General features: G+C 36.6%; 1 protein-coding gene across 2 annotated transcripts; it reads right to left on the bottom strand.

Moving 5' to 3' along the window:
* Positions 1-1,540: 1,540 nt before the first annotated feature.
* LOC120092937 lies at positions 1,541-8,756 on the bottom strand. Of its 2 annotated transcripts, XM_039051187.1 has the most exons (3): positions 8,536-8,756; positions 5,143-5,196; positions 1,541-4,966 (listed from the first exon to the last, which is right to left on the bottom strand). In XM_039051187.1, exon 3 carries the CDS (start codon positions 4,794-4,796, stop codon positions 1,941-1,943), a length of 2,856 nt encoding a protein of 951 aa, XP_038907115.1. In that variant the 5' UTR covers positions 4,797-4,966; positions 5,143-5,196; positions 8,536-8,756; the 3' UTR covers positions 1,541-1,940. The 2 variants fall into 2 exon arrangements, with proteins under 2 accessions (XP_038907115.1, XP_038907114.1); XM_039051186.1 differs by lacking the exon at positions 5,143-5,196.
* Between the last annotated feature and the right edge of the window lie 3,376 nt (positions 8,757-12,132).

Raw genomic sequence — 12,132 nt, 5'->3', positions numbered from 1 at the left:
TTCTAAATCGCATTTTTCATCTATGAACTTTATATCTTATTCTTTCCTATTTTTTATCCTTAGATTTTAAAATACGACTATTTTAATCTTTAAATTTTTAAAAAGAAAATGTGAAGTAAAATAATAACCAATACAATAAAATAAAAAAATTTTAAATACAAAATGACATTTGAGTTCTATTGAAAATTGTTTTACCATCTAATTCAAAATTAGAACTCTATCTTTTTTAGCGTTTTTAACTTATTTGACAATTTAGTCATACAAAAAATACAAATCAATTTCATCATTTTATCTGTAGAGATCAAAATAAGTATATTTTAAAAATTTATAGATTATAATAGATATTTTTTAAAATTTAAAGACCATAATAAAATAAACTTCAAAATTTAAAGACTAAAACAGAATTTAAATTTAATGAAAATGATGTACGTATATATATATACATATATTCCTATTAAAAGTTATAACGAAAGCTGCGGCTTTGGGTTCCTGGGTCCTAGTCAGCGAACCGTTGCCCTTTCCCATAAAGTAGCCGACAGCTGTCAAGTTCTTAATGCAATTAATTTAAGTCTATTTTTATATTTTCGTAATTTCTAGTTAAAATATTATCTTGATTCCCAATGGCTTCCCTTGTCCACATACTTTCAATTAAATCCTGCGGTAAGTCTTTTTCTTGTGAAAAAAATCAGTTTCTTTGAGCATAGTGTGAAAATATTTACATACTCTCTTTCCTAGCCTAAAATTATTATTATTATTTAACCAAATAAAAATTAACATTGAATTACTGGATTTAAGATTTATTAAAGTATATGAACTATATTTAAAATTTATTAAAAATACAATAACTAAAATTGAATAATTGAGAATGCAAAAATAAAATATAACTTAACGTAGAAAAACCAAAATGGTATATTGGATATAACTTAGAGGGATGAATGGATTTAAGTCATACCAAATCAAGTATAACTCAATTGACATCCAAATGTACTATAAACAATAAAGTCTATAATTCAAATCTCTCGGTCTCTAATTGTACTATAAAAATAGATAAAAGCCAACGTGTATATATATATAATATATGAAAGTTTAGATAATTATGTGTTTAAACTCCTAAAAAAACATATAGTTGAGGTATAAACAAGATAAGAACACACCCACATATTCCAAAAGAAAAAAGGAAAAAAACTTGGATACTATTAAAATTGTCACGTGACAACTAATTTTCTTCTTTTTAAAAAGATTTATTAAGAAATTGCATTTTTCATGTGTGTTGAAAAGGGGAGTATGAACTTGAGAAAAATGAAAAATTAAGTAAAATATAAAAGTGAAGAATTAACCAATGGAAAAATATGAGAACCGAACACCAATGAAATCACCTTATATAATTATAATTAGCACTCATTCTTCTAAAATACTTTTTTTTTTTTTTTGCTTGCCAACTTTTTAAAATCCAAATCAAAAGTATAATTTGGAAGGCCAAGTTTCCAATAGCTCATAAGCAAATTTGGATGACAACCTGCAAGGGGAAAAAAGGAAGATGAACTTGAACAGAAAATTTGAACATTTCTTTTTGATAAGTGAAGAAATTCATCACCTTGGCAAATGAGTCACAGCTACAAAACAAAATTAAGGGTGATTAATTCACAATGATAATTGAAAACTTTTGCACAAACCCAATGTTATGAGTGAGAAACCTCTCTTTTCTCCCAAAGCCAGTCAGATCAAAATCCAAGCAAACCTTTTGAACTTTTTCACCTTGGAAAGTGAAAGTATAACATAAAAAACTGGGTTCCGGTGTAGATCAAAACAAGCTGTGGTTTGCCAAGGCTTCTCCAAAAAAGGGTTCAGTTTTTCCGCATAAAGGCTCGGTCGGGGCTATTAGATACAGAGGTATACAGTGGCATCACTGCCTATGGTGTTTATCATCCTGCCTAATCTAGTCAAGAAAAATAATATACCGGTAAAGCAGCGGGATCAAGTTCCAAACAGCCTCTCAAGCTACCACCCCGCTCCTCTGTCAACCGAAAAGCAGGTATCTGATGGGAGAATCGTAGAAACTCGGCCCCGGGAATTACCATAGTGAGTGTGGAACCATCATTTTTGGTTTGAGCCTTGAAGACTGAGTTATGACCATCAACGCGTTTCAAGAACATAACTTCTTTTTGCAAATTGTCATCGTCAATGACTTCTGCTATATCATATTGACATTTTTCCAAATCCGAACATCGGATTTCAGGAGTCCAGTTCTTGTATAATGCCCAAACCTCACCAATTCTAGGAGTGATGGAGAACCCGTTATTAGGAGCAGGATCAGTTTTAAGCAGATGTGAAAAGGAGCGAGTGGAAGTGCAACAGTGCATAGGAGTCCTCCTTTGAGTTGTAAATCTCCCACAAGAAATTGGCATATATTTATCGTGCCATTTGATTGTGTTGCCTGGCAGTGTAGAGGACACCAGCCAAGTCAACTTCACTTCGAACCCTGGTTCACGAGTTATTTTCTTGATCAGACCATAGTACCTTGGCAAGGCATCCTCGTCACTGTACAGTGCCCAGACCTGACCAATCCTAAACTTGTCAAAAGATTTCTCAAGATCAAAGTTGTGAAATTCAGGATCTGGAATTTCATAGGCCTCACTCGGCGAAGCTACAGGTGCAATACCATCATCGCTCTCAGACTGGAGATCAATGTTAATATCAGCAGCAGCTTCATGGTCGGCTGCATCTCCATTAGAACCCATCATAGGCAATGTGCTTCGACCAGTATCAGAAGCCACCGCTTTTGTATGTTCGGGGAGGTCGATCTCTGGAACATTGGGGGGAAGAGCAGCTGGATCAAGTTCAAAAGAACCTTTTGGAACACCCTCTCTTTCATCACCAGTGAGTGGAAATGAAGGAACCCGGTGTGAAAATCTGAACAATTCAGTCGCAGGGACTTGAAACGATTTTCCTCCTTCCTTGACCATTCGACAAAAGAGACTCGAAAAGCCTTTCACTTTAGCTAAGAGTGCAACATCAATACCAGCTTCATCAGTAAATTCTGACAACGTCTCAACAAACTCATACTCATATTGGCTACTGGGATCGCAGTCATGGTTCTTATCCCAATTCTTGAAGAGAGCCCAAATTTCCCCTTTCCTTGGATAAATTTTGAAACTGTCTTTATGGCAGCCTTTGTCAAAAGAGACAGCATGAGAAAACATCGAATCACAATCCGTCATGGTTTCAGTTGCTCCAAAAACAAAATCACCACAAGAAACTGGCATTTCTTTATCAACACATTTTCTTCGCCCATCATCGGCTGCTTCTGGCTCTAGCCAAGTGACTTGAACTTTGAATCCAGAAGGAAACACTTTTTTGATCCAAGCATAGAATCTAGGCATAGTATCAATATCATCATACAAAGCCCAGATCTGCCCGAGAGCAAAACATTCTCGGTTCCGCAGTTTATCAAAATCATTGAAATCGGGATCAGAACATGAAAGCAAATTAGACTCGGGATCACCAGCTGACTCCATGCTTCCCTGAGAAACATCTTTATCCGGTGTTTCTTTATGGCTCGCCTTCTTACTTCTCTTCCTTCTCCGTGATAAATCCTCTCCAGAGGAATGATTTTCAGGCTTATTTGTTTCCTTCTGATCATCATCCACAGCAACAGATCCATGTTGTTTATTGATTTTGGACGCGTCATCTACATATACTTCTTCAATATCGTCATCTGAAATGACGGATGATCTTCTTCTCTTTGATTTTTTGGGAGTGACCACAAAGTCAACATTGTCATCATCACTTACATTCTCATTGTAAGAAATCTTCTGCCTGCGTCGACTAGATCTTCGTGGATGGTGGTCTCCAGAGCGTCCAACATCCTTTCTGCTATCATCATCAGTAACATTTTCATCTGTATCGAAGCTGCTTCCAGTATCACAACTCTCACTGGATTCAGAAGTCTGCTTCTTCTTACCATAGAACTTTTCTGAAGCAGCAGCTGGGGTGTTGCATTTCCTCCGACGCTTCTCAGACTGAGAGTTTCCCGGGCGTCCCATCTCAGCCCTGTGATTAAAGGAATTCTGCTGCTGGAAAAATGATGTCTGGTTCAAGTTAGACATAGGTTGAGAGTGAGGCCCATGTACTTCCATGTCATATGCAACAAAGGGCTTCTTGCAATTCTGACAGCAAAGTGATCTGTTGACCACTTCTTTATAGTACTGGTACCTCACTGAACAAAATGGACAGACAGTCCAAAAAGTTGAACGATTATGACTGAACCCTGAGTGTCCTTGCGGTTGAGGAGGTGGCTGATGTTGAGGAATGAAGCTTGTAAAGTTGCTTCTGAAATTAGCTTGAACCCCAACATTAAAGGTTGAAGCAGCTCTATGAGGAGGTCGATATGGTATTGCTGGTTTGCGTCTCATATCATGCATTCGACGTTTCTCTTGGTCCAACAGCACTCTCTGAGCTTCACCAACCAACTTGAAAGCAGCTTCTGCACCAATAAATTTGTTTTTATCAGGATGAAGTAAAAGAGCATACTTCCGGTATTGCTTCCTGATTGTCGCCTCATTTGCCGTTTGCTCAATCTGAAGGATGCCATACCAATCCATCTCATTCCCTAACAGTTTCTTCTCTGCCGCACAATGCACATCACAAACCATAAGCATTTGTGAAATATACTCTGCATCAGGATTTAGCTGTTGAGCCTTGAGAACAAGCTTACGAGCCCCCGTGAAATCTTTGCTTTCCATCTTCTTCTCAGCAATCTCCCTTGCTTTAATGGCTTCATCTTTGTTGCAATCCATAACTCATCCAATGATCAACCTCGTCCTCACTCAAATACAGAATACGCAATGTAGATTAACTTTTACATAACAGCATAATGCTTGTATTATTCTCCTCACTAAGTTACACTGCAACTCCGGACAAACCACCAAACCATGCCAAGCACACAGACCTCAAATCAAGTTGGTTGCTACAGTTTGAAACGAGTTAAATCAATTAAAATAAATTTTAAGCAGATGGAAGAACAGTCTATTAAAGAAATAATGCCTGGTGAACAGACAGATGTTCAATTCTTTATAAGCATGCAAATCAATTTGAGGCACATTATTCTGAGTATTCACCAAATCATCAAGAAAAAATTTGCACCTTCACTTTTCCAGAACTTGTCTAACTTGAAGTTATAAGATCAAAACGGTAAGTCTGACAAAACAAAGATGAAAAATAATTTCAAAAGTTAAATAAAATTGAAAAAAGAGGGGAGGAAACCAAAGCCCCGAGCCAAATAAGAATACAAAAGCCAAAAAGGCTCTTCCAAAAGAAGAAAAACGTAATTAAACTACATCAAGATAGAGCTACAAAAGAAAGAGAATCTAAGAAATGATTGTAGGACTTCTCCTTGTTAAGATTTCATTGTTCCTTTCGAGCACAAGCTCTTCCAAAACTACATTGGAGCGCCCATATATATCAGGATGTACAAAATTGCTCTAGCCACCTATCAGACCAGTGAGGCCAACACTAAATGGAGTAGCTTGGAGTCATTAATTGTGCATAGTCCATTTTAACCTTCAAGAGAATGAAAATTGCTAATGCATGCAATCTAAGGTATTAACTTACCCATGCAAGACACGGTGAACAAAGAATTGGGTTACCCAAAAATACCGAACAACCCAACCCAAATCATAAGGGCTGTGTTGGTTTAGGTAATTTCACCATTTGGTTCTCTAGCTAGGGTGGGGAAAATAAGTGTGGATCAACCCAAATTTACCTATATGTGAATTACTTTTATTTGGCACGTCTTTCCAGTTTTAGTCCTAAAAAGTACAACAGCTTGTGTGTATGTGAGTGTAATATTTAAAAATAAAATAAAATAAGAATAATAAAAGTTGAGCCATCTTTTATCACAGTCTCCAATGATCTCTCTTCTCTCACTTCAAACTCATCATTCAGACTCAAAGTTGTGCCTAACAATCTCTTTCCACGTGAATATTCCTCCGCAAGCTTCTCACACATAATCTCTCTCTTCTCTCTACCACTCTCACTTATCTAGCTCGTTTCTTTGTTGTTCTCAAGGTTTAATTTCTTTTTTTATATATAGAATCAACTTTCATTTAGAAAAAATGAAAAAATACAAGGACATACCCAAAAAAGAAAAAAGAAACGAAAAGAAAAGAAAACTTTAAAACCAAAGCTCAGATCAAAACATGAGACCCTGTCTCTTATACACATCTAGATGTGTATAAGAGACAGCCCTATTGTTCCTCTCCCCTAAATGTCCCACAACTCAACACACACCCCAACAAACCACAACAAATGACTACTCTCTCTAAAAAGGCGAATAGAAGAAATACAAGGACATACCCAAAAAAGAAAAAAGAAACGAAAAGAAAAGAAAACTTTAAAACCAAAGCTTAGATCAAAACATGAGACCTCCTAAGAACCAAACCTTTGAATACCCTATTGTTCCTCTCCCCTAAATGTCCCACAACTCAACACACACCCCAACAAACCACAACAAATGACCTCTCTCTCTAAAAAGGCGAATAGAAGAAGAACTCCCCGATTATTGGGCGAATATCCCTTTGGCCAATTGTCTGACATCAAACTCCTGCAGGAAGCAAATCCACACAGACCTTGCAAACTAACAACCCCAAAGAAGGTTTACTTTCTTATATTCACTCTTAAATTTTCCTCTCTGGCACACCCACTCTAGATTTATGTCTTCTTAGCATTTCCGTTTTAGATTTTTCATTGTTGATATGGGTGTCTTGACTTCGCTCTCCAACATTTGTATTTGGGTCCATGTTTGGCATTTGGTGTTTTCACTGTCTCCTCGATGCTGCAAATCTACATCTCTAACACTCGATATCTCCTTTTTGGCACCTCCATTCCTGTTCATTTAGTTGTCTATGTTTCGTGTTTGATTTATCAAAATTTTAGCAACCTAACAGCCCAATCTAACCCAATCCGAACATATGAGGGTTGGGTTGGATTGGTTGTTAGAATCCTTGGGTTGGAAAAGCGAACATAATGCAATTTCAGGTTGGTACATAAAATGCCCTCATCCCAACCCAACTCAACTCATATATACCCCTAACTCCTTCCTTATTCGACTCACTTGATGCACCTACCTTGTCTTCGAATATTGACTCCAATGTCTACCCTTGGTCCTCTTAACACGGCAAACAATTTTACTGCCATCCTAGTCCTCTAGCAAGTTTGGTCATTGCAACAACTGATTCATCCCATCCCATAACACACAATCTTTTGCTTCGTGCCTGGTATTTTCTAGACTATCTCTGCCACTACACGCAATCATGTTACCATATACTCTTTCATAATATCAACTTTCTTTCCCATTGGCGTGCTTAAGGACGCATTTGGCACTTTGACACCAATTGAGTTCAAACAGGGGAGAAAATATAAACTACTAAAGAAACAATTTTATTGTTGAAATGAAATTACAAAAGAAAAGGAAAAACCTCCACTCCAAAGGAGTAAGACTATCCAACTGGATAAGAAACTAAAGTGGGGATTTAAACCTCAGACCTTCTAAATCGAGCCTGATTGGTAAGGTGAACAGATGGATACAAGTTTACAACTCCTTCCATTAGGACCATTGCTACTTACTAGTGATGTGTAGGGGTGGATAAAAGTTTGTCAAATTTTCAAGAGGTTTGATCCCCTCCAAAACTATTAAACTATTTCTTGTCTCGCTCTTTCAAGTTTCAACTCTCCCTATATCCCATCTTAACCCAGTTACAAAATAGTATGCCCAACTCTTAGAATATTAAAATCTTAGGAGTTTCCTAAAAAACAAATATAGTGGGGTTAGGCAGCTATCTCATAAATTTAGTTGAGATATGCACGAGGTGGAGATGCAAACACAAAAAAAAATTAATGTTGTTTTCAAGAAATTTAATAAGCTAGTTTGGTAGCTATCGTGTGATTTGAAAAACAAAAGACAAAAAAGTTAAATAATTAAATGCAGATTGCTGGAAGGGTCGATGCCCGTTATCAAGAGTTTGACGTTGAGTAAATACGCCGTATACAAATCCACTTCCACAATCCGTTTCACAAAAACCAGTCATCACTCCACTAGATTTAGAAAGGAATGCATGGAACCACTTTACAGCTCTACGCTCTTGAAATGGTAACCAAACGCAATAAACACTTCTACCCCTTCATCGCAAAATCCGTCAACAGTTCCAAATTCCACTACGGCTTCGATTCTCAGATTTCAGGACTTCACAAAGAGAAATAGTAGAGAGCTCATGAAACTCTTGGCAAAACCAACCAAGTAAAACCCTAACTCAGCCCAAGTTAGGTAAAACCAAGATTTAAGAAACAAATAAACTTCGAAAACGCCATTGAATCCATTTTAGCCAAAAGTAAAAGCCCAAACAGAACAGAACATCTAAATCTGCAGAAGTTTAGAGGTGAGGATTTGGTGATGGGATTCAAACAAAACCCCCAAACATGGTCGTAAATAGAAATTTTTCGAGAAAGAAGAAGAATAACAAAAGTAGGATATGTACTTACTTGTGCCTTTTTGTCAGCTGAAGAGCAACAAAGACAGAGAGTTGAAGGAGAGGAACAGTTCGAGAGGAACGCAAAGTTTGGGCATCGGAAGGAAATCAAAGGGATTTTGAAGAGAATGAATTTCTTTGATGATTTTTTGAAAATTGTTGATGTAATAACGTTTAAAGTGAGGGTTTTTCGCCCGGCAGATTCGATGCAAATTCTACGGCATCGATTGCTTTCATTCGCGATTCTTCTCTTTCTACGCCCGCTGATTAAATGAAAATAAATTATTGTTTCGAATATGAAGTTACCAAAACATCCTTCGTCACTGTGTCAAATTACAAATTTGGCTAAACAATAAAACTACCTTGCACTTTATTTCGATAATATCCTTGAACTCTCAGAATTCTTGTTACTATTGTAAAACTTTCAAAACTACCTTATATTGTTAGTATATTGTGTTGGGGTTTGTGCCCTAAAGTCTCGTATCCTATAGTTTGTAAACAACTTTGTAAGAACACTTGTGATGTATAATATATATGATATTTACTTCACTTATTGACTTTGCATATTTAGATATTTTTTATTTTACCACAAACCAATAAACTTAATGTCCCTAGTTGCCTTTATGTAAATTAAGCATGTATGTAGTGACATACAAGTGGATCATGTCTTAAGTGACAACCAAAATAGTCTGTAGTATATGGATATATGAGAGAAATCTTATCCTGGTAACACTACGGACGCGGCCGGCTTTGTGGAATTGTTACAAGTGTTGTGACTTGTCATAGATGGTCTGATCTTGATCATTCGTGTAGTGGACATGCGAGCGGGGGCATCCTATACAAAGAGTTTGTATAAGACCTGACCTCGAAGTGTTAATGTCTAGTCATATAACTTTGTTCATGACTGAGACTTTACTTTACTAGGATGACCATAGGTAACATGACCTCAATCCTAAGTGAGTTGGGAACTCTTGCCATTGAGGGCGGTCCTTTGATTTGTATGGGTGCGAGTGGCCAGAGCACCAACTCAAACCTACCGCTTTAGGATTCATCTGTTTTGGGAGCTAGGAACTCAGCTTCACAAGATGGAGTTCACTCCTTCCCCAGAGCAGGGTAAGAAAATAGATTGCTCTCTTAAGAGCTTATCCCGAGGCTTGAACGATGTGCGCCACACACCTCTCACGGCCCGATAGGTGTTCACATATAGTAGGACTATGTTGTATTGTTCATTAAAGGGATCAGTGGTACTTAAGGAGGAAGATGTAATTACAGGAACAAAACGGTAAATTGGCCTGCTGTAATTACGAGCATCTGTGAATGGTCATTGTACCGATGATTAGTTATATCCAATGGACATAGAAATATATCTATAGCAAGAAGAGTTCAATTGTCGGTGTTTAGTGGAATGCCTGGCAGTTAATAGATGGTGGATATCGTGACTAAAGAGTTTAGTCAGCTATTCACATACTGTTGGAGCTTCGAGCCATAGGTCTATAAGGTCTCCTTGATAGCTTGGATACAAGTTGAGAGTTAGTTTTTGGTTAGTTTGAAATGTTCAAATGACAAGAGAGAATTCGATTATATATGATATAATTGAACCAGTTAATTATATATGATATAATTAACTTTATGTATGAGATACATTAATTTAGAGGAAATAGGATATAAATATGATTTATATCTAGTGGAGGAAGAACACTATAATTAATATATGATATTAATTTATATGTTATGAATATGATGTGATCACATTTATTGGACGGTTGAAAGGGGAATGGGACGACGTCTCTTCTGTTATTGATAACGTGTGAGTGAGTTAAAAGATCACTTTGAGACGCATAAATAAGCTACAGGGTCGGTGGTTAAGCATGAGATGCGCGGACATTGTGTTAAAAAACTGTGTCATCGCTTAGAAAATCTATGCCTATACAATAGTGACGGCACGATCGTTTACCTATACGATAGTGCTTAAGCAATCGCTTACCGATTACACCCTCGCACGCTATTTCCTAAACGATCGTTTAGCTCCCAATATTTACTAAATGATCGTATAGACGATCGCTTACCCTTTTCCTACACGATATGTTTAGACGATCGTTTGTTGGATTTTATGTCCTAAAACTCGTGGTATGTAAACAATGGAACTTATTCTGATGATTCAAAGGTATTATTGAATAAATCTATTGCTTGAATAGAAATCCAATAAATCTAAAAGTCTCTTGACTATTGGATGAGTATTTGAACTTTATGTGGAGACATAAAGGTGGATCAAATTCGAGTAAATAGTCAAAATGATCTATAGTATATGGATAAGGTTGCGTATCTTATTCTGGTAACACTATTGGATGGTCTGCTCTGTAGTTGTTATAAGAAGTTGTAAAGTGCTACAAACAAAGTGATCCGAATTCGTTCATGTTGGACATAAGGAGTGGGGGTGTCTTTGTGCAAAAGACTTTGTACAAGATCGGACCACGAAATGAGTCATTCTTATTTTATAACGTTGTTTACTATTTAAGATTGACTATTTCAAAGCGATGATATAGATAACTTGACCTTAATCCTTAGCTAACTATGAACTCCTATTTATTCGGAATTGCCCTTAGATTTGCATAAGGAGGGTTGGCTCAATAGTGCCGGCTCAATATGATTGCCATTTCAGGGGTAAGATCAGATAGATAGCTGGGGGATGCAAGAGGAAATTAACTCCTACCCGCTTTAGGGATAGTAGAGAGGTTATTCCCTTAAGTGGTGATTTTGGGGTTTGAACAAGGGATCCCGCCCTCTCATGATGAGAGTGACTCGATTTTGTGATTGGATCACAAAACAATTGTTCATCAGGGGATCAATGGGGACTTAAGGAATAATAGGTAATTTGGGGATAAAACAAAGATTTGACCCAACAATTATTGCGAACAACCTGTGGAGGGTTAACTTTCTAATCATGGTTATATCGAGTAGACATAATATATCTATAGTGAGAGGAGTTCAACTATGGACTTTAGTAGGGTGACCCATTAGTTAACGAATGGGGTTAGATCGGTCTAATGAGTTTAGCCGATTAATCTTGGATCGTTGGAGCCCATGATCTGTAGGTCCATGAGGTCCCCCTACTAGCTCGAAAGTGGATTAGCTCTAGAGTAACATGATAAGTTAATTTGAAACGTTCAAATTAGAATCAAATGGAATTGGAGAAAATATAATTAAATATGATTTAAATATATGAAGATGAATTTATGTAAAAATTAATTTAATATTGGATATTAAATTAATTAGAATTATTTAAATTGTTTAAATATTTATTTATTAATTTTATTAGAAAATTAATTTATGAAACTAATTTGTAAAATTAATAAATTTTGATTTTAGAAATAAAATAACTGAATCCGTGAGATTCTTATGGTTGCGCCTGCTGGTTAGCTTTAAGCGCCCTTTGCTAGTCGTTTAAACGACGGCTATCCCTACGAAGGGTTATAACATAGGATTCGGAACAACCCAGGCTTCAGTAAAATGAATAGGGTTTTATAGTTCCGTCTTAGGTGTTGTTTTCTATTTTCAGAGCGATACTCATATGTTCTATAAGACTCGAAAATGGTGGGTCTACACTTACAGA

Source organism: Benincasa hispida, chromosome 12, assembly GCF_009727055.1.
Source record: "Benincasa hispida cultivar B227 chromosome 12, ASM972705v1, whole genome shotgun sequence".
In the NCBI taxonomy this organism is placed as follows: Eukaryota; Viridiplantae; Streptophyta; class Magnoliopsida; order Cucurbitales; family Cucurbitaceae; genus Benincasa; species Benincasa hispida.
Note: the sequence above shows the minus strand (reverse complement) of the source record. Positions and strands in the feature narration are given on the sequence as shown.

Coding starts and splice junctions, on each gene's coding strand:
- LOC120092937 (XM_039051187.1), bottom strand. CDS start 4,796: ATGGATTGCAACAAAGATGAAGCCATTAAAGCAAGGGAGATTGCTGAG.